Below are 23,846 nucleotides of genomic sequence, written 5' to 3'. Positions count from 1 at the left end.
ACTTTTATGACACCAATTTTCAAATACCATGTAACTACATTTCATTTGATTTGTAATTAGAAGTTGTAAAAGTGCTTCAAGTTTCTTAACAGTATTTGGTGTCCACATTCAGAGTTCATCCACCTTGGGTGATGTTTACAAGCAGTTGACCTTGGTGTTGTGTGTGCATGGGGAGCATGTTTTACAAATTAAAAATCTTCTAACTTTTAAAAACTTTTTTTTTTTTTTAAATAGTGGTAAATTCTCAGTACAGATTCCTCGTGGTTTTACTTTACTATGAAAGAAAATGTCTCAAGAAAGCAGGAAATTTTCTGGTCCCTTAGAGTAACAGTATGTATTCTTAGTATTTAACTTTTTCTTTGTTTTTTGTTACCTTTATCAAAGTCAATGTAATGATTAAACATTTCTAGCTTTATACAGCCTCTACAGTTACAGATTTCAGTGCAGTTACAATTTTCTGGTTCTATTTGGGTTTTTATTATGGATAGGAAGCAACAAACAAAAAGCTGATCCCAAAAAATATGTATGAATTCCTAAATTGAAGTAATATATAATGAGACTTAATACTGAAATACTTCTGTATTGATGTGCAGAACTGTGAAAAAGAAATTCTTAGGAAAATGAAGATGAATACACATCATTCTAATTTAAGGACTGGCACTGCTACAGAAAATGCTGTGGAAGAAGTCAATGTGACTTCCTGCAAAGCAGCTGAATCCGAAGTGGGATTCAGACCACTCAGCCAGGAGGAGGACTGCATCTTCTGTCAGCATTTCATCAACCCTGGTACAGCTGGGAGGAAATGTGCTGATGGCTAGATTCCTGCAGTTCTGCTTTGTGGACAGCTGTGCGTTCACACACCATAAACCTGTTTGTATCCTTACCTGCTCTGCAGTTAAATATTTCTGTCCTTGAAAGAACAAGATCTTTGGCAGGCAATCCAATATAAGAACATCCTTGCAAATCAGGATGTTAAGATCAGAGAACAGGCATCAAAATTGTTTGGTTTTTTTCTTCAGTTTTGCTTTTATTTCATGTACAGTTTATTTGGTGATATTGAAGGAATTGCCTTCAAAAGGCCTTTTAATAAAGATGCATGATAGGGGATGTTATTTACCACACAGAGGCTTTCTTTTTTGCTGTTCAGTTAATCTAAAGCCAGGAACGTGCTTTGCCTGTGTTACAACTCCAAGCCTATCAGCGGCTTTGTTTTTTTCTCTTTAACTGGATAGTTGTTTTGTTTTAATTTGGAATTGCACCACATTTTGCCTGAGTAAGGAACAGCTTTTTCTTCAAAAAATAAAAGTATAGATTTATATTCATAATTACTATAGCTAGAGAATATGCTGTTGTCATATTAATGACTCTGAAAAATAAATAAATTTTGAAGATGGTAACTGTTCTATTGTTCAGTGTTGTCAAATTCAGGCACAGAGTTCTTTCTGTAACTGTCCTATCATTGATGATAAAAATCCATAAGCTATCTTTATTCTTATTGCTAGGATTGTTGTTGATTTTCATTTTTAGTAGGTGATTGTTTCACATCGCAATAGCTAAAATCATGTCCATAAAGAAGATCCTTCTGAGAGATTTCATCCAAGTATGACTCATTACCTGTAACAGTATTCCACATATTGTTATTTCCCAAAGATTTATGTAAGAGTTCTCTCATTCTCCTGTTTTCTTTGGATGTGGATTCCCAAATGACTTCAAGTTCACCTTCTACTTTTCTAGGAAGAAAAATGAATATAAATCTTAATCTTAAAACCACTTTTCAGCCGTATGCAATAATGGTATGCACATAAGCAAATTATACAGTGCATAAATTTAGATGTTTGAAATGTTCTGATTTGAAATTAAGTCTTATTTTGCTTTTAAAATCCTAGTAACTAACATCAGAGAGGACTGAGGTTAATTCAACACATAGAACAACACGCCTTTGTATCAGGCTGTTGTGACTGCAGTCCTGTTTCCTCAGCAGGTATGTTTCTGTAACGCATGCACCCCCTTTTCTGCCAGATATGATTTCTGTATCTTGTCTACCAGCTAAACAAGCCTGATCAAGCAACAGGTCAGTTCAGGCTCTGTGCTCAGCTAATACTTCTCTTTGTGGAGGCCAAACAGAAATGGTGTCAACTTCTGGGTTTGTGTGGTGGTGGTGTGTGGAAACAGATACATTTAGAGAGGGAGTGGTGTGTCTGAACTTTTCTTAGAAGATTAACTTCTGAACAAATCCAACAGATGCAGAATCTGAAAGTGCTTGCTGATTTCACTTTGGAATAAGCTGTCAAAGCATGTCATTGTCAAAGAAACATATTGTGGATGCTCCTGACTTTGCACACAGTGTACTACAGTCATAAGTAAGACTTCAGCGGGGCGTAATACACAGCTTTTGACAGTTAAGTTGTTTTTTCAGGTAAGCATCTAAGAAGCAACAGTTACAACACAACTGCAGTTGCACAATGGTAGGTTTTTGTTTCTGCATTTTTTGTTTTAAGAAAAAAGTGAAGTATTTTACAGTGAAGCTTGGCCTGCTGTTGATAGTTATTTTTCTTTTCATTCCGCACGTGGCAAATCTGTCACTTGTTAACAAAACAGTGAGGTACATTCAAAAAGAAACCTGACGTGTGTACTCATTAGATTGATTTTTATGCCAGCGTGAAAGCTGTTGTGGAGGGGGGATGGGTAAATGTTCAGCCTTTAGTAGAAGATGCTGTTAAATAATTAACACATCTTGATGATCTGTAGGCCCCTAACTCATCAGAAACAAGACTCAGATTGCTATTTTTCATATCTATTTCAGATCTATTTGGATTGTTTCTGCCTCTGACTTACTTCTTTTGCTGCAGCACTGCATCAAGGGTTTCCTGTTTGTCTTGCAGCAGACGCTGGAGGTGCTTCATTTCTTGCTGGTACTGAGCAGTCTTCCCAGCAAAATCTTTCTCCTGCTCAGTCAATTTGAGACTGATATCTCCAAGCTTCCCAGCTGCTCTCTTTTTATAGAGCTGTAGAGTTAATAGGAAGAGTGTTATGATAGGAGAAATAAGTGCAATTTACTACCACCAAAAGGAAGTTGTGAGAGATTCATTCGCAGTTTAATCTTTTCATCAGTGATGCTATTCTTTAATTCCATCAGGTATGTTGCATTACATTTTTTGTAGGTTTTTTTTTTTTTAACCTATTTGTTATGGCATTACGTTTGCACTTTGTTATGCATATAAAACCAGTGTGTTCTCTGAATACCATAGTATGGAAAAGCTTTTTCTCTCAGTGGTCAGGCACTAGAATGGCTGCCCAGGGAGGTGGTGGAGTTGCTATCTGTGGCAGTATTCAAGAGACGTTTGGATGAGGAGCTACAAGCTATGGTCTAGTGGCTTGTGGTAGCAGTGGTAGGGGGAGGGCAGTTGGACTAGGTGATCTTGTAGGTCCTTTCCGACCTTGTGATTCTGAGTGAAAAAAAAATCAGATGCAAAAAAACATGTTTGTGCAGAGCTATACTTCACAGAACTCAAAATTGTAGAATGGTTTGGGTTGGAAGGAACCTTAAAGATCATTTAGTAACACCCCTTCCCCCCCCGCCACTAGATCAGGCCACTGAAAGCTAGGTGGTTCTTACCACTTGTCCAGCAATTACGTTTATCAGAGCGTTCTATGAAAAAGTGTGTGTTTTGTTCTCTAATTGTAACACCAGGAGGCAGGACAGAGTGCCTTAGTGATTTAAAATAATATTGCTGTTTCGCATAATAGTTTGTTCGGTTTGTTGAGGGCACGAATCATTTTATGCACATTAGCAGTAATAACTAAATATATGGGTCTAAGCTCAAAATAAAGACAAATACTTTTTCCGTGAAGTGATTTTGCTTTTTGAAATAACTTTTCCAATTGGTTGCATACCCATGTGAGGAACTGAAAAATACAGCATGCCATGTATTGTTACATATTTCTATGGTACTTTTCACATGATAAAAAGAAATATTTTCCAATATCAGCTTTTTTTTCTTGTGGTTGCAACACAGTGCTTTAAAGTGGTTGTCAAACTTTACATTCTGTAGATATACTTTCTCTAAGACCAGATTTTTGGGGTAGAAACACCTCCTTCAGTAAAACTGCAAAATATTTTGTGAAGCCTTGAAAATATTCCTATTTATGTTGTCTTAATATGATCTTTTATCACAGGCTTTAGCCACTAAATCTGAATCAGAGCAAAAAAGTCTAAGAATACCTTATGTGGAGAAGAATATTTAACTTGAGATTCCCGAAGGGAAATCTACAAAATACAGGATGATATGACTGCACGTTAAATAGAATGTGAGGTTAAAGGTAAATCTGTTCTTTCAGATTTATTTTGCTTGACGTGCTTCAAAGCTGTGTCTGATAGGTAACACATGGGCTGCATTTGTCAGCTTTACTTGCCTGTTTATTATTTGCCAATTGCATTTGTGCCATATGTGCAAAAGACAAGAATGCACTACTTTTTGGTGTAACGATTAAAATACGATGCTAGGTGTGAAGGATACACTGTTCTAGAAATTGCTTATAGCTAAATTGATTTGAAATGTATAAGCTGCCTCAGCAGAACTTCAGCAGGATGGCTAAAGAGGCCCAAGCTGGACCCATGCTCATTTTGAGGGAGCCAGACCAAGTTGGTGTGATGCTGGGAATGCTGATATGTGAAACTGCAGGCACTCAACAGAACCTTCAGAGCAAGCTCCTGAATTATCCAGAACTGTCTCATTAATTTTCTCTCAAATAAAGCAGGCAGTAGTGTATGGAGATAACAATTTGCAGGAAGAGGGGGATAACACAGCTGGAAGTGGTGATATTTTCTCTAGGGTTTAAAGAGTAGGCTGCCTGAGATCACAGCATCACAGGTATATAGCAAGCAGTGAAGATGAGCACTGATGTTGGATGTAGCAGCTGGTACTGAAGGGGACATAACCTACACTCCTGTGAAGAAGTTCTGAGAAGGTACGTTCTTGGCAGTCTAATTCTGTTATGCTTTGCATACTGAGTCATGTGGGAGCCATTTATATTATAGTACAGATCTTCTGTTACTTCTCTTCCTGGAGCAACAAACAGTTTTAGACCACCATCTCAGTAACCGTGAATAGAATAAATACTTGGAGTTTATTTACAACAACTGTTGAATAAAACCATTTTTATCAATTACATACTGTTTTAAAAAAAAACAACAGGTGTCACTGCAGGACAGTTCATGTTGCATATGATTATTTAGAAAAAAAAATGCAAAACCTGTACGCTTGAGCTGCATCTTTTCTGATTACAAAGGGAAAAGGAGATAGCATAAATGTTCTGCTCCATAGTCAGACTTGTTAATGGTGTTCATTCAGTGACCTAGCTGACGCATGCAGTATTCATGTACAATGTAAGAACTTAGTTGTGATGAATGATGACTGTGATTTCATTTTTTAAAAACTCAAAATCAGCATCTTTCATAACAACACTGACACAGAGTTGCTACTGACTTATCATAAAAATAGTTGTACAGAATGTTCAGGTTAGAAATTGTTTACCTTCACTTTTTCTTCCAACCTTCCTAAGCGTAGACTGCCTTCTACTATTTTGTTTAGAACTCCATGGTTCTCATTTTCCAAGCATTTGGCCTGCAAACATATTGTGCAGATATAATGAAATAGAATCATTACTTAAGGCAAACAAAATATATAAGTTGAGGAAGACAAAGCTGTTCTGTTTTGAGTGTTGAGAACTAAGAATCAGTACACAAAAGAAACTTAACAAGAGGGTGACCAACTTCTTACACAGTCTAATAGTAACAGGACAAGGAGGAATAGCTTTAAACTTAAAGAAGATTTAGGTTAAATGTTAGGCAGGTGTTTTTTCACTCAGTGTGGGCCATCCCTGAGATATTGTAAATAAAACAATGCATCTGTAATAAAATGCCAGCTAATAGACAAAGCCAAGCAAATAGACTAAATAGAAGTTGTTCCAGAACTCTCCACAAGTTTGTCAAAATAACTGTTAACTGAAAAGAAGCATTGATGTGTATTTGCATCCAAAGTAGAAGGTCCATACGTATCACTAATAACCACAGCTTACCATCCAAATCAGAAATGCTTACAAAGTACTTATGGTTTCATGCTATTCTTCAATATATGCCATTTCAGCATTTGAAGCAATATGTTAAATGAGATTAAATAACGGGCACTATTACAGACCCTAATGCTGCTGTGAATTAAGGCTTAATTACGCTACCGCAAGAAGCTAGGGTTCTAGTTCTAGCCACCCTTCTATAAAATTTTGTTTCTATCCTATTTCCTATATCCATTTATGTAGCTAAATCAATCAACTGAAATTATCTATTTTCAGTAACTGAAATTAATATTAAGAATTGTGCTAGTAAGGTGGTAACTGCAACATCAAGTCAAATTAATGAAAGGTAATTACCAAAAAAATAAGATGATCGCGTTCCTGCGCTATCTTTTCCACCAAACCGATAAGGTTTGTCAGGTAGTGATGGGCTGCAACTTCTTTTTCAATTGCTTCCTCCAACTGCTGTTTCAAAAGACCTATTTTCTTCTTTAATCGCCTATAAAATTAACAGGAGAATCTAAAGATTGGGAATTAATAATGGCATTAAGAGAACTTGCATGTTAAGTGCAGATCAACTTGCACTAGTCTGAAAACCGATCAGATGTGCTACTAAAGATGTGCTGTCTTGAAATGTTTTGAGTGCTGAAAGTATCACTGCCCATAACTTTGTTTTTATAATATGCCTGTGAATAGTAACTGTAACAATTATTCACAAGAACAATTCACAAGAACAAGCTCATAAAAAAACAATAATATTATTGCTACTTTTTAAAAGCCTGTTCTCCCTCTGAACCACTCAGGTATATGTGAAAGTCTACAGTTACTGGAATATCCTGCTTTTCAGGATATGCACATGTGATTAATCACTACAGCTAACTACCATCACTGAAGATTCATTCTTGATTTTGCATGTAAAGACAAATGCATGTGCAAATGTAAAAAGTTTAGAAAAGTTATTTAACGACCAAGCCAAATAAGTGTGGTGAAGATGTTTGGGTTTTTTTTTTTTTTTAGAGATATAGTTGTTCTGTAATCAGAAAAGACACTGGGATGTGAGATGACATTTTTACAGGTACGACTGCTGTGGTATTTTGAGAAATTTAAGTAGATTAAAAGAGAAAATGAGAACGTAATACAAAATGAAAAAAAGAGAAACCTGTTTGTTTTCTGTGTCATTTCCATCTCAGCTTCCAGGGTTGTCTTGTCAGCCAGGAAGTTATTTTTTTGTAAAAGTAGTTTCTTGTTTTGAGCTTGCAGTGATGCAATCTTCCCCATGAGATCTTCCACCTCAGAGCGCTTTTTCTCCTGCTCCTGCTGTAAATGGCTGCAAAAACAACCATGTAGAACAGGATTCTTGTGTACACCTACTTCAGTATAAAGTCAAATTATGGTAAGAGTATCATGCTGAAGGTATGAAAAAGGTACATTAGTAATATTTGGTGTTCAGTGGTGCTAAAGAATGGTTTTACAATCTGATGACGTACCAGTTTGTGAATGAAGCATAACACAAGCAAAAATTCATAAAAATGAAAATTCATCCTGGCTGCATTTGAAATAATTCTATAACTTATAAAACATATAGTCCAAAATGCATTTCCTGCATATTTTTTTTGAAGAAACTGTTAGGCAGAACTTCTAGGGAAGGGATCATACCAAGAAACAATGAAATTACTATCCTCAGGTGAAAGAAAACAAATTTACAGAATGTCTTTAGAAAAGCATTACTTCCCAAAATACGTGTGACAGACATTTTGTTTTATCACTTTCATACCTTCAGGGTTGAGATTCACTTTTATAATTTTAATCGTCTATAAAAATCAAGACAGTATTTTGAAAATACTGACACTTATTCACCTGTAGAGATAACTACCAAAGTACAGAAAATTACCAGCACATTTCTACCTACAGAACAATGCATGCATATGAGGATGTGCTCACGTGAATGTTCTGTAGAACTGTTTCTTTTGCACCAATTGCAAACTCACCTTTTTAAGTCATTCACCAAAGCAAAGTGCTCCTCTGCTGCTATTCTGCTATCCAGTTTGGCTTTGAGCTCTTCACAAGTAGTATGTAGAGCTTTCAACTGCTTCTGGTAGTCTCTGATCTGTTCTTCTTGACTCTGTTTCTTCTCTTCTAAAATTATTATCTGTTTGGTCAATTTTGAAGCTTTTGGAAGGAAAAAAGCACAACTGGGTACAGCAGAATTAATTCAATCACTTAGAACTCAAACCAATAATACATTCACTCATTGTTCTTTATAGCATTATCTAACAGTGGATTTTTATGTTTTAACAGTTTGGTTTGTTTCTGTCCTAATTTGTCTAGATGTGCCAAATTTTTCCACAGCGAGGTAGGTAACTATAAATAGGAGGAAAGTCAAACTTTGAAAGCAGAAAGGAAACTATTTCTGGAACTACGTGTCAGATAAACAGAGAATTTCAGAATTGAAAATTGGCTATATAGATTCATTTCATAAAATGATTTTCATCATAAACTTTATACTAACAACTGAATTACATGTTCTTCAGGACATCCTAACCTGTGAATTAAGATTCACAGAATTCGTACCTTCAGTCTTGCTTTTATTAATCATTACTAAGAATTGTTGCTCTCAGTACTAGGATTTTAAACTGTAACATGCCAGACTTTTTTTTCTCAATACTCATTCGGAATTCTATTATCAAAAATTATCAAGAGGAATTGGTTGATATAGAGCATAATTATTCAACTAAATACAAGCCTCTGATAAAACAATAAGTAACCAAACTGATTACAAAACAATTAGTAACCAAACTGATTACTACTTGACATGTACATATAAATCTAAGCCATATCAAACTATGAAAGTAAAATCACATGCTGCTACCTGTGAAATAATCAACTATTATATCAGTAATAAAGATTGGTTTAGGAAGTAGAAAAATGAACCGATAAAGCCCACAGATTCTAAATTGAACATGAAAGCCTGTGAAGTTTTAAGGGCTCTTGAAATACACTTTACTGATTTCATTATTTATTTTTTTTTCAGTTCTGGTCACTCTTCCAGAAGAAGGAAGTCAAAACAGACTGTCCTGTATAGTAATCAGCAAGCGATAGCAGCATTCCTTTTTCCTGTCAGCTGACAGCCAGAGTCTGTCTTCGTAGTGTTCTACAAGCATCTTATCAAGCTGAGGAAAAAAAAAAATCACAAACTGCAGTTGCTGTGTCTAGAAGCTCAAGCACATACCTTCTTGAACATGTTGTCTGTGACTATCTTTTGCTTTAGCTTGTTGAATTTCAAGTTGCTCCATCAACAACCTGTTTTCTTCCAAGACCAGTCTGGCCTGAGTTTGTAGCTGGTGCCTGCAATAACAAGCAGTTTATAAAATGACTGAAGTTTATGTCCAAAGGAGAAAACAATCGACTTCCAACAGTGTAAACTTAAAACTATTTGAATGCCCTTCAAAAGCAAATGAAAAGCCTTCATCAAAAGCAATCTCAAGATGTAAGGTAAGCTCATCAAAGACATAAAATATCTTTGAAAATGTAAATTATTTGAAGAAATTTTGTTACAAACTAAATAAAAAATTCACTGTAGAAGAAAGGAAAGATAGGTATGTGTAAATTATAGTCAGAGTGGTTTAGGCTGGAAGAGACCTCTGTATGTCATCTGATCTAGTCCACTGCCAGTCTTAAAATCTGTAATCTTGTGCATTTGCATGGATCAAGCAAAACAATTAGTTATTTTTCATGTATTTCTCATAATAACTTGCCATTCTGTAGAGGTAATTAAGTTATTCGTATTTAATTGCTCATGCAGGTCTTCATTTTCCTTCACCAGCTCTTCGACTTGTACTTTAAAATTCTTCATATCCTCCTGGAAGATAAAGGATTTCAAATTAAAATATTTAGAGGTAAATATTTTGGTTTGATTTTTACATCAACAGAAGATGTATGTCTGAGTGCCTTCATAATTCCCACGTTAACAATGTTATCTGACTAGTCACTCATCTTGAACTCATGTACATATCTGAATTGAGATATTTTTTTTTGTCTGTTGTAATTTTAATTAAGCAAATTAAAATTGAAACATAGATGCAAGAACATGAATTCTGGAATCTACCAGATAACAGCATATGTTTCAGTATGAAATATGGCTCATTCTCTGGCTTCAGTTTTTGAAGGAAATAAATTATGCTGAATAACAGTTCTGCTCTGAAGCTCATGTAGTTCCTTGGATTTGGTTATATATGGTTTAAATGAGAAAAGATGAGTGCCTTGGTAATCTTTCTTTGCTTATTGATCACTGTTTGAAAAAAGATTCTCAAGAAACAATTTTTTTAATTTAAAGGCTTGGTGATAAAATACATTTATAAAGAGCAAAAACAGGCAGTACCTGATCCTTAAATAACTTGAAATAAAAATACTACTTCCACTAAATCCAAAGCCCAGCTAATTCAGGGCACTGGCATCCCCATTATGAATGGCAGCAATAAATTCTTCTACTGGCTGACTTTTAATGGTTTACTGAGAAACTGCAATTCCCATACATTGCAATATTGTGCCTCATTCTGTATCTGAACAACCTGACAAAAAAAAGAACAAACCAAGCATTTTAAGACAAAAATGATTATGTCTGCTAAAGAGAAGGTCACTTTTAATTTTAGGCAGAAAACAGCTTGGACAAATCCCTGAAAAACATAAGTAGATCTTTCTGCTTTATTTTAGAAGTATTTTTTCTTTGAATGATGACTTGCCTCATGTGCAAAATTTAAATCTTCCTTTTCTTTTATTCTGTCTTCATATGCCAACAGAAGAGGAGACAAATACTTCATATCCAGCTTAAGAAAAAAAAGTTTAAAAAATCTCATAAATCAGATAGAAACTATAATCTCATCAGTAGATTTAATTTCTCATCCTAGTAGTTTTTCATTGCTAGTTTTAAATACTATTAAGGGCTTTCAGGTACCATTAATTGTGTGTATAATTGAAGGTGGAATAAATAGTTCAAGAGCTCCTTAAATTACAGAAAAGTAATTTAAATAAACTTGCACAAAGTCAAAATACCATTTCTTTCAAAGGAACCTGAAAGTGCTCTGTTCTTAGTGTGCTGCAATTCAATCTAGAAACCAAGTTTTTTTTTCTCATAGGAATGCATACTAAAAAAAAAAAATCTGTCCATAAAGAATTAGTCAGCTACTTATAACCTAGTCATTTCAACTTGGAAAATCCATCTTCACATGCTGCATATCACAGAAAGAATTGGTGAAGCTGGGAGGGACCTCTGGAGGTCACCTTGAGCAACTTCCTTGCTCAGGCAGCCACACAGAGCACTGCCCAACACCAGTTCTTTGTCATTCTGACTAAGGAGGTATGGTTTAACTTCATCAGTGAAATAAAGCATTTCATGGATTATTTGCCTACCACTTTCTACCAGTGGACCTGTGATAATTTCTATCATTAGAATCTCTAAAATACAGTATTTCTAGTATTACTTAAAATCATCTCTGGAGAAGAATAAAAATTCAGATCAATAATTAAGCAATAGACCTTGAAGCAAAGCGTATGACAGACAGTACTCAGTGAAGATGGTATTTACGGTTCTCACAGTAGCTGTTTTGCATTGCTTTCATGAGTGCAAATTTGGTAACTGTATGCAACTTGTAGCTTATCATTAGTTCACCCAGAGATGCACATATTCATTGCAAATTTTTTGCATTGCATCTGTTTTCATGAAGCAAATGTTCATCAAATTCTACCATTATGCAACAGTTCAACAGCATTACTAAGTAATATCCTGAGAGTTTGAGTATTGTGATTCTAGTAAAGAAATTCTACTGCTTTACTTGAAAAGGAATGAGCAGATAAGCAAAAATATACTACTTACCAGCCATGGGGGTGGTGGTCCTTTAGTGGGTAAACTATTTAGTTTTAGATGCTAAAAAAGATATTTAAAAAGAAACTAATTATTTCTTGCTTTTTAAAGCACCAACATCAGTCACTGCAAAAGCATACGACTCATAACTATTACCCCCAAACAAGCTTATGTTTCTAATGATGTGTGTTGCACATGTAATGCACACACAGTCAGCAGAACTGAAGTTTCAGCATCTTACTAATGTGAGCTAACTTTTTAAAGTTAGATTTAAAGGTAAGAGCTTATTCTCAATTTTGAAAGGAAACCTACACCATGTGCAGACTGAAGTTATTTTATCTGGATTTACCCCCAAAAACTCAAAGGTGAATTAAAGCACAATTGGACATTTCCATGCAGACTGCTGTTACAACTAACATTCTTACCTCTTCTCGGGTCAGTGGCCTGAATTTAGTTTGATAGCGACTTAACTCTACATTCAAACGATGGACTGTCAATTTCAAAGCATCGTTTTCATCTACAAGTTCTTGTGCTTGTTGTCTCAGAGAAAGTAATTCTGTAGTGTCTCCTATTAAAAGAAATATGCTATCCATTTCAATCAAACTTCAAGAAATGTTAACATTGATTTGTTAATTTTAAGGAAAAAAATCTCAGTAAGCCAGAACTACAAGAGAACATCTCCCAAAAGTGTTAGGGAGTAAACCTGTGAAAAACTACTAACACAAAGAACATGGAATAACATTCTCACGAGCCTCTAGTTATTCCTTGACAAAATTAATACAAAAAATACTGTACAAAAAATCCTTCTGCAGAGCTACTTGCTCAAATTAGTAACACAAATACCTGCTGCCCCAATACTGGGTTAAAAGGAATCAAGCAAAATCACTAGTAGTATGTCTCCCACCTTCATCATGTGTCGTCTTTGCAGCTTCTTTAAGTTTTCTGTTTTCTTCTTCTAATCTCTTCACTTTTAATTGCTGTTCTTCCATTTGCTGTTTTATTCCCTCGAGTTGTTGACCCACAGCCTGATATGCCTTGTTCAAAGACCAGTTTTCTTGTTGTAGTTCTCTGAGCTTTTCTCTAGTCTTATTTTCCCGTGCTTGCCTTGCACGAATAGAGACATCTGTAGATGCCAAAGTTCAATATATCTGAATTATATTAAGACTTCAGTACAGCAAATTTCAGCAAATTATAATCCACTTTTTCTATTATTGGCATGAGTGGTACTACATAAGATATATAAATCAACTAATGGCTTCCAGAGGATTAAGGTAAGAAAGAATGTAGGTGTGTATGTGGGAAGAGCTATACAGAGCAGGGGCTCCGTTTTCTCTGAAGCACTGGGGGAAAAAAAAACAAAAACAACTTTCTGTAAGGCACAAGGAAAATGCATGTGGATTTTCCTCTCTCTAACACGGGTAATCAGAGTGGTGAGACAGAAATAGGCACTGCAGGAAGCAATGTCCATGTCTGCATAGGTTAGTTGATCTTCCTGTGCCCCCTTTTATTTTAATCAAGTATGTAGTTAAAGCTTTGCTCTTCTTCCCACTGAACAAGTTTCAGTGTTCTGTTATGCACAGAAGCTACTTCACAGTCCTTAAAAAGTAAAACTTCAGATTCTCTGCAGGAATACAGATACATCGTTGCATTAGCAATAAGGGATCTACTTCATTTTTTTCTTTCCTGCCATATGGACTAAACAGCTTACCTATTAAAATAAAAGCTGCAATTTCACCATTAACGACAGAGTTCAAGAGACAGCACAGTCTAACAGCAGCAGCTGCAGACAGCCCACACACCTCATGTCAACCAGTTCAGTTGCAGTGAGACGCTTAGTAATGGTGACAGTCTTTAACATAGAAACTTAGGGGACTAAAGAAGTCCATTATAACTTTCATTTCATGACATTGCTTATCACTTAGATTGGAAAATAAAAACAAATTAAATACCCAACATAAAAAACCTAGAACTAATGTTTTAATACATATCACAACACAGCATTTTTTTTTTTTTATCTGTGCAGGAGAAATATATTTTTTCGTGAATTAGGCTTACTGAGTATAAGCTGGAAAATGTATTTTTATAAACATGCATTCTTTAAAGTGAATATCTGCAGCAACGTCACAGAAAAATCACAAGTACCTGGGGATGGTGGAGGCTTCTCCCGGATAGGACTTTCAGCTAATGATTTTTCTTCCTACCATGGAAATAACAAAAAAGAGACAGTTTGCTCTGAAACACACTGTATCTGAAACACACTGAACAGTATCAGTGCTAGAGAACTTAAGAAACAGAACTTTTGAAACAATTCTTTGGTATCAGTAAAGTTGAAGGTTGAACTCACTGCTGCACTTGTCATTTATGTCTCGCCATCTTGTTACTTACTACTGTTAATGCTCACTCCTGAGCACGTGAAATAGTATTTTCTTTCGTTGTCAAAGATGGACAGTTCTCAAAACAATTCCATAATGGCTTTAAAAATAAACCAGGTTTCTTGTCCTAACAGTCTGAATTTTGCTCCCTCTTTTTAGTTCGTATGAGAGACTCTAGGATAGTCATAAAAGATAGTTGTAAAGTGGCAGCTCTTTATAACACCAGAGCACAATATTTTCCATAATGTGTCACAAATAAACCTTCTTATAAGTCTTACCTTTGAATTCAAGCCAAGCCGTTCGTTCTCTGTTAAAGAAAAGCAGATCTATGGATTAATTAAGAATGAAATATTAGTAAGCCTGTAAATTCTAAGCGTGCATATGGATACTTAAGTACACATTATGTACTGCAAATAAGCACAAGAAAGTCCTTCTAAAATCCCCTTAGTGGTTTATTAGAATACTGATGTGATACCTTACTTTACCACTCACACTGTATAAATACAATCATGGAAGAAACAAGATTATGTTTTCAGAAAAGTGTTCTTACAGCTGATTTTCAGACATGTCATTTTCTTAGTCCAAGAAAAATGACTGACTAAAGATATTTTCTTTTTCCTACTTAACCCTTCTAACATTGGTAGTTACTAGAACGTCTGGGTTTTTTTCTTCTACTAAAGCTTTGAGTACCATAACATTCCAGTAGCATTCAGAGAATAAAATGGTTTGATTCTGGCACACATATCAGAGATGTGGTAGACCAGACAGAGCTTATTGCTCAATTTAGATGTTTTGTTTTTAAAGCTGACTGTTAATAGATGTTTAAGAGTTTCATTATAGAGTGGGTATGGAATAATCTTCCCTCTGTGCAAATTCTTATTTTTCTATAACTACTAGAAGTGGCTACTTCGTAACATTTCTTTTTTTTTTTTTAAGGGAATATATCATTATCATATTAAATTTAGGTTATTCAAAAATTTTCTCCCATGATATTAAATGGTAAGGCATTTTGCCTTACAGTAAACTTATTTACCTTCAGAATGCGTGTTTGACTCATCCACCAACACCTGAAACTGACTTTCATGAGATGTTTCCTTCTTCTTAGCATTATTAGTAGGAGATGGTTGAAACTCTTCCTGTATATAAATAAGACAAGCCTGTCTAAATCATAACACTGTTAAAATAGCCCATGACAGAGCATCTTGATATGTGTATGAAACCTTCACTATAATAATGTCTTAGTCACATTTAGAATTATACCCTAGAATTTTAAGATAATAAATGAAAGAATATAATGTTTGGCTTCAGGACTACACATAAAATATAGCCTTAACACAACCAGCAGGAGGTGGACAACTTGGATCATATGATCTGTCGATTTTGTCAGCCTTTTTTTGCTTCAGATCCCCTGCCCAGTGCAGTCTTACCTGCCCTGAAGCTAGTCTTTGTGGATCCCCATTCCTGGATGCATTCAAGGCCAGGCTGTATGGGGCCCTGGGCAGCCGGAGCTGGTGGGGGGAGCCCTGACACAGCAAGGACTTGGAACTGGGTGGGCTTTAGGGCTCTTTCCAATCCAGGCCATTCTATATCTAAACTTACTCTTTAAAAAAGCTCTGCCATTTATGATGTTACAGCACTCAAACAGTTAATGAGTAATTTTTAGCAGTCTTAGCTGTTTTCCCTTGTTGATTGCGTAGCAACATCCCAATATGCAACACACCCCTTCTTCCCTCTCCTCTCTTCTCCCTAATTACTGTCTCTTCACTTCAGTGTGTTTTCCAATTCCTTTCACAAACATAGCATTGTATTCCTTGTGTACTACTCAGTTACTTCTGTTTTTGTAGCACTTTGGACAAAGATGCAAACTGGAGCTGCTTCCATGCTTTAAACACACAAAGATCCACTGGTCTTTAAGACACAAGGTCATGTCTTCTGTTTGATTCTGAATGTTCTTCTCTCTGAATGGGTCCTGCTCCTTAGCAGGATCTGAATCAATTACTGAGCTTTCACTACGCCTAAAAGTACTTAAGTATTTACGCTCTTAGTAAAAGTAAAATATTGGTATATATAATTAGTATTATTTAAGTATTTAAGTATTACGCTCTTAGTAAAATATTGGACACTTTACCAGATTAAAACATATACTTCCTTTAAATCTGTAATAAGAGCAATAATATCAGTGATTTCCTATTAAGAAAAATGTGCTAATAACTATATAAGGAATATGTGAGGATCAACAAACAAACTTAGCATGTTTAAGAGTAAACTGATTGTGAGAAGATGTAAATAAAAATGGAATAAATAAGTAAATAGTAAGAGAATGACAAGCTATAGTAATATTTAATATTCACACTAATATATTACAATACAGTAAAGGAATTGACTGATTAAAAATACTACCTTTTTGTTTTTACAGGGAACTGCATAAATCGCACTGGTGCTAAAGCTTTCTCCATGTTTCTCATTACTCTCAGAGCTGGACTCTGTCTCTGCCTCTCTGCCAGCATCTGAAAGATAGGTTTCCATGTCCTCATCCTCACAGTAACTGCCTGTTATTTCCAGTGACTGCACAGGAGATCTGTCACTGCCATCAAGTTTCCAGTTAGGCCTGTAAGTACAAAACAGTTCAAAGCCTGCTTCAATGTTGCTAAATGCCAGTAAAGTAGAGTCATCTGTCAGAGAATGTACACCAGTCCAACAGCAGAAACAAATATGTACGCTTTAACTGCAAACAAGTAGCCTAAGTTATGCACATGCTTTAAAACAGGCAACACCGAAACTGTTTTCTTCTCTAGTTTAAAGAAAATACCACACTAGAGATCAAAGGCTGCTAATTCTACAGAAAAAATAGTCTGAAATAATAATTTAGCACAAAGGAATTACCTTATATAATCCAGATGATTCTTCGGTGATTAACTGTATAACTGATAAGCATTTGGCAGAAATAATATGTTTTTATGTGCAGTAGCTGTACAATCCAGACCTCCCTCTCTGGGGATGATATACATCACTGTATGAGAAGTAGAATAACAGCTGTGGACTTTGGACTTCATTTATGAAGTAAACTGGTTTAAGGATTTGAATCAGTTCTCAGTAACTCTTGGTTAAAATTACTTCATTGGAAGATTTCATTTCTAATTTCAGAGAGCAAAACAAAGCATACGCTACCCCATTCTGAGCTCTGTGACTGTAGCATATGGTTCAAAGCCCTCCTGTTCTGCGCGGGCAGAATCACCTTCAGAAAGTGATCGCTGCCGAGGCTGAGGAATAGCAACCGTGCGCCCTGTCAGTGTTGTTGCAAGGATAGCTGCTGCTAAAGCAGATCTGGAAGAAAACAGAAGAAAAGAAACAATACAGTACTAATGTCATCTCTGTGCTGCACACCTTATATCCTCTTCCAATGTAAAACGTCTTCACTATTTAAGAAAAGCCAGAAGTTCAAAGTTAAAAAACAACGCTAACATTGCAAAGGGACCGGATTTAAACCAGTTAACTCCAAGGTAACGCACAAAACCAGGTGTGCTCTAACAATGCACTCTAATGAGTGCAATCTAAGAGTACAGTTTAAATACCTAATAAGTTTTTCAAATGCATGAAAAAAAAATACTGAATTACATTTCCAAAATTCACACCAAAAATGTACAGTACTTAGCATTCACTTCAGTCCTAATAACAGTACATGGAGGCAGGTTGAGAAATTGTTCCATATTTTGCTATTTTGTCTCCTACTTCCCAGGAGAAAACTACAGAATTGTTGATGTCATTACTGATGGCTGTGAAGCTGTGCATAAATGCTGAAGTGTTACAAACTAGTGCAAGTGTAAGTAGATGGAAGTGCTTGCTAGCGAGATGCTGCAGAGCAGAGTGGAGTAAGATAAAGATGAAAAAGAAATGGGAATGAAGATCAAAAGATGAGGGTTGCAACAGGAATGACAGCAGCTGGAGATCAAAAAGAAGAAATGAACTGCAATTGACCAGGAATAATATGGACAGAAGCAAGAACACAGAAAAGAACCAGAAGTGAATTAAATGCAGAGAAATCAAAGAAGAAAAACTGTAAGGTACTATAAATGAAACTAAATTCCTATTTTCCCTTTGTACTACTTGCCTGCCTTGCTAATTCAGATTAGCAGGGGTCTTGCATACAAGTCTTTAAGTCCCTGTTTTGTTGTTGATTTTTAATGTAATAGAATGGCAGGTTAGTAATGTTTAACTTAGCGTTTCTAAGGAGTAGAAAGTTCTTCATTCATGGTACTAACACACCTAAAGTCCTGCACTGTAGCATCCAATTTTGAAATGGCCCTAGCTTTGAAAAGTCCATTTGTCTTTGATTGACTCAGATTTATAAGTTATACAGAAAGATAATTGTCTTAATTGCTTATCGTATTTGAGAACAGCTCCCCCTAAAAACATTCATTTGTGAGAAGGCTTATGTAAACACTACAACAGCTCTGCTCATCATGCATTCCTAGTGCGCTACTGCAATTGATGAAACAAAAAAAAAGAAACAACTCAAAACCTACCTGAGCCTTTCTGGAGAAGGGTTTGGGCTACGAGGGGGAGGGGTGCGGGGAACTGCAGGTTTAGGAGCTATGGTGGCAGCAGGGACCAGGCCATGAGCTATGTGTTTCTAAACAATTTAAAATAAAATTAGTTGGCAATGAATTTAAGGATAACGAATAAAGTACAGAACCGAACATGCACAAAAACTAACTTCACAAAATAATACAGAAGGCAAGAATGTTCACATGCAATTAATGTGAACAGAAAACTTGAAATGGTTTTAAATGTAACTTCAGAGCATGTATGAATAGTATGAATGAAGGTTAGAAATGTACTTTACAACAACTGTATACCAGTGACTGCACCTTCTCCACTCATTACATCACTACTTGCAAAATCAGAATTGCGATATACTCATTTAAAGTCTTATTTTCGTACATAGACAAGAAAGGCACCAGATGTTAATTTACTTCAAATTATTTGAACCTTACTTCGCAGTAACAATTATTATTCCCTGTCTTGTACAAGAGGTTTGAAACCTGTGGTCGCTGCAGAAGGAGATGAAGAAAGCGCTATCACTAAACTAGTCTCACAAGACTTGTCCTTCAAGAGTCATAAAGGCTCAGCATAAAGGCTCAGACTGAATAGGGAAGAAAAAAAAATGCTGATGAGGTTTGAACAGCAGATTTTTTAAATGGAGAATTTTTCTGTATCTTCTCCAACGGGATAATTAACAGGAAAACGGGGAACGACTGCTGCGTTGCAGGGAGCTGTGCAGAGCCCCGCACCGGCAGCACCCTGCGCGCCGCCCTAAGCTGCCGGAGCCCGAGCGCGTTCGGACAGCACCCTCAGACACGCGGCTGGGGTTTGGGGCGGGGCCGTGGTTAGAACTCCATAGTTCCTAGGGGACAATCTGCAGTAACTGCTACGCGGAGCTCGGCGCCTGCCCGAGGCGGTACTCACGAAGGGCCTTTCGCGACCTCTCCTGAAGACGAACGCCATCGCGGCTGACAGCGCGCTCCGCCACCTTCCGCTTTTCCTGCGGACGCTTCTCCCAGCACGCCCGACCCGCCAGCAACAGCGCGGCGGATTTGCTGGGAATTTGCGCTCCGCCAATCGGCGCGCGCCTTACTGCGGCCATAGCAACCTACCAGAGGCAAGCCCCGCCCCCATCCGCCTCCTCATTCGCTCTCGGCGGTGGAGCTTCGTTTCCTCTTTCGCGCCTGGCGCCTTCAGTCAGGCGCGCGCTGCGAGGCGGGCGGTTTGCAGCTGCTGCTGAGGGAAGCGGGGCTTGTGCTCTGTCGGCTGGCCTGTGGAGTTATAAATTCCCTTCCACGTTTTTCAGAGAGAGTAACTGCTGCTGAAGTAAAAAGGTGAGGGAGGTCCGATGACGGCCAAAGGAAACCTCCCTGCCGCGGCGGGATCCGTGGTTGTTCCTTACGGACACGTGGTTGGGAACGAGAAGTGGAGGGGATCCGAGATGGCCCGCAGGCTGCAAGGTGAGAGGGAACAGCGGCTCTCTGTTCCTCGCTGGTGCCGAACTTCCTGGAATGCGCTTCATTCGGTCGTAGCCACATCTGAGCAGGACGAACAGCTGTTCGTGGCTGTGATGAACTCTGCCGTGTTTGCGTTGCTGCCGCTGAGCAGCTGGCTGCAGCTCCACCGAGGTACGGCAGGGTGCAGGGTTCTGCAAGGCCGAAGTGTGTCGAGAGGCCGCCTGGAATCTGTAGTTTCAAAGAGCTGTTAATCGGTATTGTCAAAGGTATCGGTTTAGCTTCCTCGAGCAGGTTTTACTTGATGAGAAGAGCGACTGCGAAGTGAGTTTGGTAGCCGAGCCAACAGAATTATTGGCGTATCGGGAGAGCTGCGTGGCTAAGTGCTTGTGTGTGTCTTTAAATTGCTGTATTTTTTATTCTTAACCTTAAGGGAAAACTAAACTCGTCTTTGAAGATGGCTTGGGACTCGTGGATTTCCATCTTTCCAACAGAATCTGTGTTTTATATATTTCTGAAGCAGATTTGGTTGCAGGGGATGAATTCAAGCGGAGATTGGTGCGGTTTAGGAATGTAAGTACCACAGGAGAAGAGGAAGTTTCCAATTGCAGCTTGCATATTCCGTGCTGAAAACATTCACATTGTGACTTTTTCTTATTTCTGGTGGAGCTAAAATTCTGTGGTATTTCCACCGAAATACCGAAAACCGAAAGATTACACATTGGTGTAATAATGCTTTATTTAGCTTCAATGCTGCTTGTGCAGCTTTCATTTTTCCTCTGCTTGCTTCTGTCTAAGTCACATTTGACAGGTTGGTTCTGTGCTGCGTCACATCAGCTTGTTAATGAGGTCTTTTTCCCACCCCACCCCCTTCAATATAGGCCAGCAGCCTTGGTGGAATTGTGATTGTCGAAAAGACTCCAATAAGTGAGCAGTACTTCTCAGCAGTGCAAAAGCTCGTTGTGCTGCAACTTGGAATGGCGTTGGTTCCTGTGGCAAATCAAGAAGAAGCGTCTCAACTTATTACTCAACTTGTAAGTTCTAATGTTAGTGGAGAGTCACTTCATATATAATAAGGCAGAAAATTACCTATTTTCCACTCAATCATGACTTGTTTTATGGAAAAAACATATGTGATTTCAAGGGAGCCCAACATTTGGTCCTAAAATGCTAATAGGTAGTGCAGGTCAGTAGGAGGAGGAAGCAAAGGAAAAAAAAAAATGGAAGAAGTTGATACTGTATTTTTTGTATGTGATCTAGCACTGAGATGCCACTGGATAGCACCAGGAAATCCATTCTTGTCTGTCAAAACCAACTTGTGATTATTTTTTTTCTTGCTTTGCGTCAGGCTGAAGAAATTTCTTAAGTTGATTCTCTTTTTTACTTTATTCTTTCTTGATTGCATCAATTGCTTGAATTCATTATTTAAGTTAAGAAACCGTTGAGTTTCCTGGCGAGGCTTTGTGGGTATGCACTGAAGCAAAAATACAGAGCTCCAGTAGAGGGCATTTGGTGTTGCTTATGGTTTTGTTTTGCTTCAGGTCCGTGAACAAAGTAAGGATCACACCAGTAACCCCTTTCTGCGTAAACAGTGCTCACAGCTGGCTGAGGCGTCAGTGTTTCGGACAGTGCAACAAATCCCAGGAGTTGGGAAAACGAAAGCTCTGCTTCTACTGCAACAGTTTGGAAGCATCCATCAGATTTGTAACGCATCTGTCAAAGAACTCGAGCTCGTAGTTGGACCAACAGTGGCACAACAAATCCATACATTTTTGGGTTCCTGACTTGCATATTATGCTGTTCTTGAAAAACTGCATCTGTTTCTTGTGAATTCTGAAGTTTTGTTCTCAACGATAACTTACTATGGTAATTTCTGTAATCTCAGCAACAACTAGAGGGTGCAGAGTAATCACCTGGCTTGCTCTCCTCTTTATAGCTGTTCTGGTCGTTTGGATATAAACTTGTACCATCCTCCTTAGAACTGTGCTCTTTTGTGTATTAGTTTCAGATGAAGGTAATGCTGTCATACTGCCTTGGGATTTATGTAACTGTTACATTACGTAACTGGTAAGAGATCAATTCACACTGCTGGTGTTAGTATGTTTGTTCGTTTGTTTTTTAGGACCTTTTAAATCAAACATTTCTTGCACTGTACACTGCTGGGAAACACAGCTGAGTACAGTGATTACTTCATGTCACAAACAGCAAGGCAGTGCAGCACTTGGTATCGGCTCCACAGTTTGCTTTAGCTGTTTATTTCCACCTGTCTGTGTATGACAGGGCTTCTCAAACATCACGCTGTGTTTAGTGCTGCCTAAATACATCTTTGACTACACTAACTCGTTTCCCTAGTTCTTTTTTCACTCCAAAGGACGTTACCAAATTTATTCCTTTGTATCAAATTAACTAAGATTTTAGACACTAATATGCTTTTCTATATAGGTTGGGATGATTAATTATGGCATTAAATATAGCAACTACCATATGTGGGAAGCTTTGACCGTTCTGTATCTTGTGCTTCCAGTACTAACCAGGAGTTATTTATGAAGTGGACTGGTGTTCCTGACATATTGCATTATATTTTAAGTGATATCTCATCTAGTAATTTTTATTGTTGCTATGCACCCGTTAAGGAGGTGTTGTAAGTTCCAATCCTATCACTTGGCTTTTGGATTACAGCAGGAAGGCAGTTGAGCAGTTTTCAGTTCCTGTTCATTAAGAGAACCTCTGTAACCAACTTAATCATCCATGTGATGATGGATTTGTTACTTACACTGATTCCTTTCTTGGGTTGAAAATACAGTTACAAGATGGCTTTACATTATTTTATGTACTGATAGTAAACATCAGGATTTCCACAACTAGAAAACAAGATACTATTTTCTCACTAGGGAATACTTGAGCTTCATTATAAATGTTTTAGCTTTTTTCTGTCACTGGTTACTGATGTTGCTATGGAGACTGGATTTCACACCCAAAACGTGTGTGGCTATTGATACTGCAAGGCAAACACCAAAGTACATTCTGCACTTCTTCCAGTGACCACCTGGCTCAGTACACCAAATAAATTCCAACTGAAGTAGTAAAAACTAGTACTACTAAAGTTAAAGGCTGAAGCATTAAACTGTGGCAAACTTTGATTTTATAGGATTTTAAAATAGCCTTGTATATTCCATATCATTAGAAGCATATGATGAAAGTGCTGAAGTCTTAATTTGCTGTGAAATGAGTATTTATCTTGTTAGCTATTGCCTGCCACTCACTGTAAAGTTAATCTTTAAAAAACTGCTAGAAAATAGTAAATATGGATTCATATGGCACTTAAAGCCCCAATTTTTGCTCGAGTGTGAAGAAGGCCCCCAGCCCTGTGTTTCCTCAGGGACCAGTGATGGTGGGAAGGGGAAGGCATGCAGCTGAGAGACCTAAGGAATGGAGATACTTTTATTGAAAGGAGCATTACAGAAACCTGCAGGGGTATGTTACCAGAAAGTAGTAAAAACTTGTAACACGTTTTATTTTCCAAGCAGCAGTAGAATCAAAGAGTCATTACCC

General features: G+C 37.3%; 2 protein-coding genes across 2 annotated transcripts; one reads left to right on the top strand and one right to left on the bottom strand.

Moving 5' to 3' along the window:
• Positions 1 to 1,006: 1,006 nt before the first annotated feature.
• On the bottom strand, positions 1,007 to 19,871 carry CEP89 (centrosomal protein 89). Its single transcript, XM_052687112.1, has 19 exons — positions 19,765 to 19,871; positions 18,822 to 18,928; positions 17,467 to 17,622; positions 16,699 to 16,906; positions 15,332 to 15,434; positions 14,577 to 14,605; positions 14,069 to 14,123; positions 12,831 to 13,049; positions 12,352 to 12,494; positions 11,939 to 11,989; positions 10,809 to 10,892; positions 9,825 to 9,928; positions 9,299 to 9,414; positions 8,058 to 8,238; positions 7,229 to 7,396; positions 6,427 to 6,568; positions 5,535 to 5,624; positions 2,836 to 3,005; positions 1,007 to 1,730 (listed from the first exon to the last, which is right to left on the bottom strand). The coding sequence occupies exons 1-19, from the start codon at positions 19,801 to 19,803 to the stop codon at positions 1,499 to 1,501; spliced, it is 2,397 nt and encodes a 798-aa protein (XP_052543072.1). The 5' UTR covers positions 19,804 to 19,871; the 3' UTR covers positions 1,007 to 1,498.
• Positions 17,616 to 22,633, top strand: FAAP24 (FA core complex associated protein 24). Its single transcript, XM_052687111.1, has 5 exons — positions 17,616 to 17,798; positions 20,147 to 20,300; positions 20,728 to 20,867; positions 21,176 to 21,328; positions 21,836 to 22,633. The coding sequence occupies exons 2-5, from the start codon at positions 20,189 to 20,191 to the stop codon at positions 22,076 to 22,078; spliced, it is 648 nt and encodes a 215-aa protein (XP_052543071.1). The 5' UTR covers positions 17,616 to 17,798; positions 20,147 to 20,188; the 3' UTR covers positions 22,079 to 22,633.
• The last annotated feature ends 1,213 nt before the right edge of the window (positions 22,634 to 23,846 follow it).

Source organism: Tympanuchus pallidicinctus, unplaced genomic scaffold, assembly GCF_026119805.1.
Source record: "Tympanuchus pallidicinctus isolate F22 unplaced genomic scaffold, pur_lepc_1.0 scaffold22, whole genome shotgun sequence".
Classification (NCBI taxonomy): Eukaryota; Metazoa; Chordata; class Aves; order Galliformes; family Phasianidae; genus Tympanuchus; species Tympanuchus pallidicinctus.
Note: the sequence above shows the minus strand (reverse complement) of the source record. Positions and strands in the feature narration are given on the sequence as shown.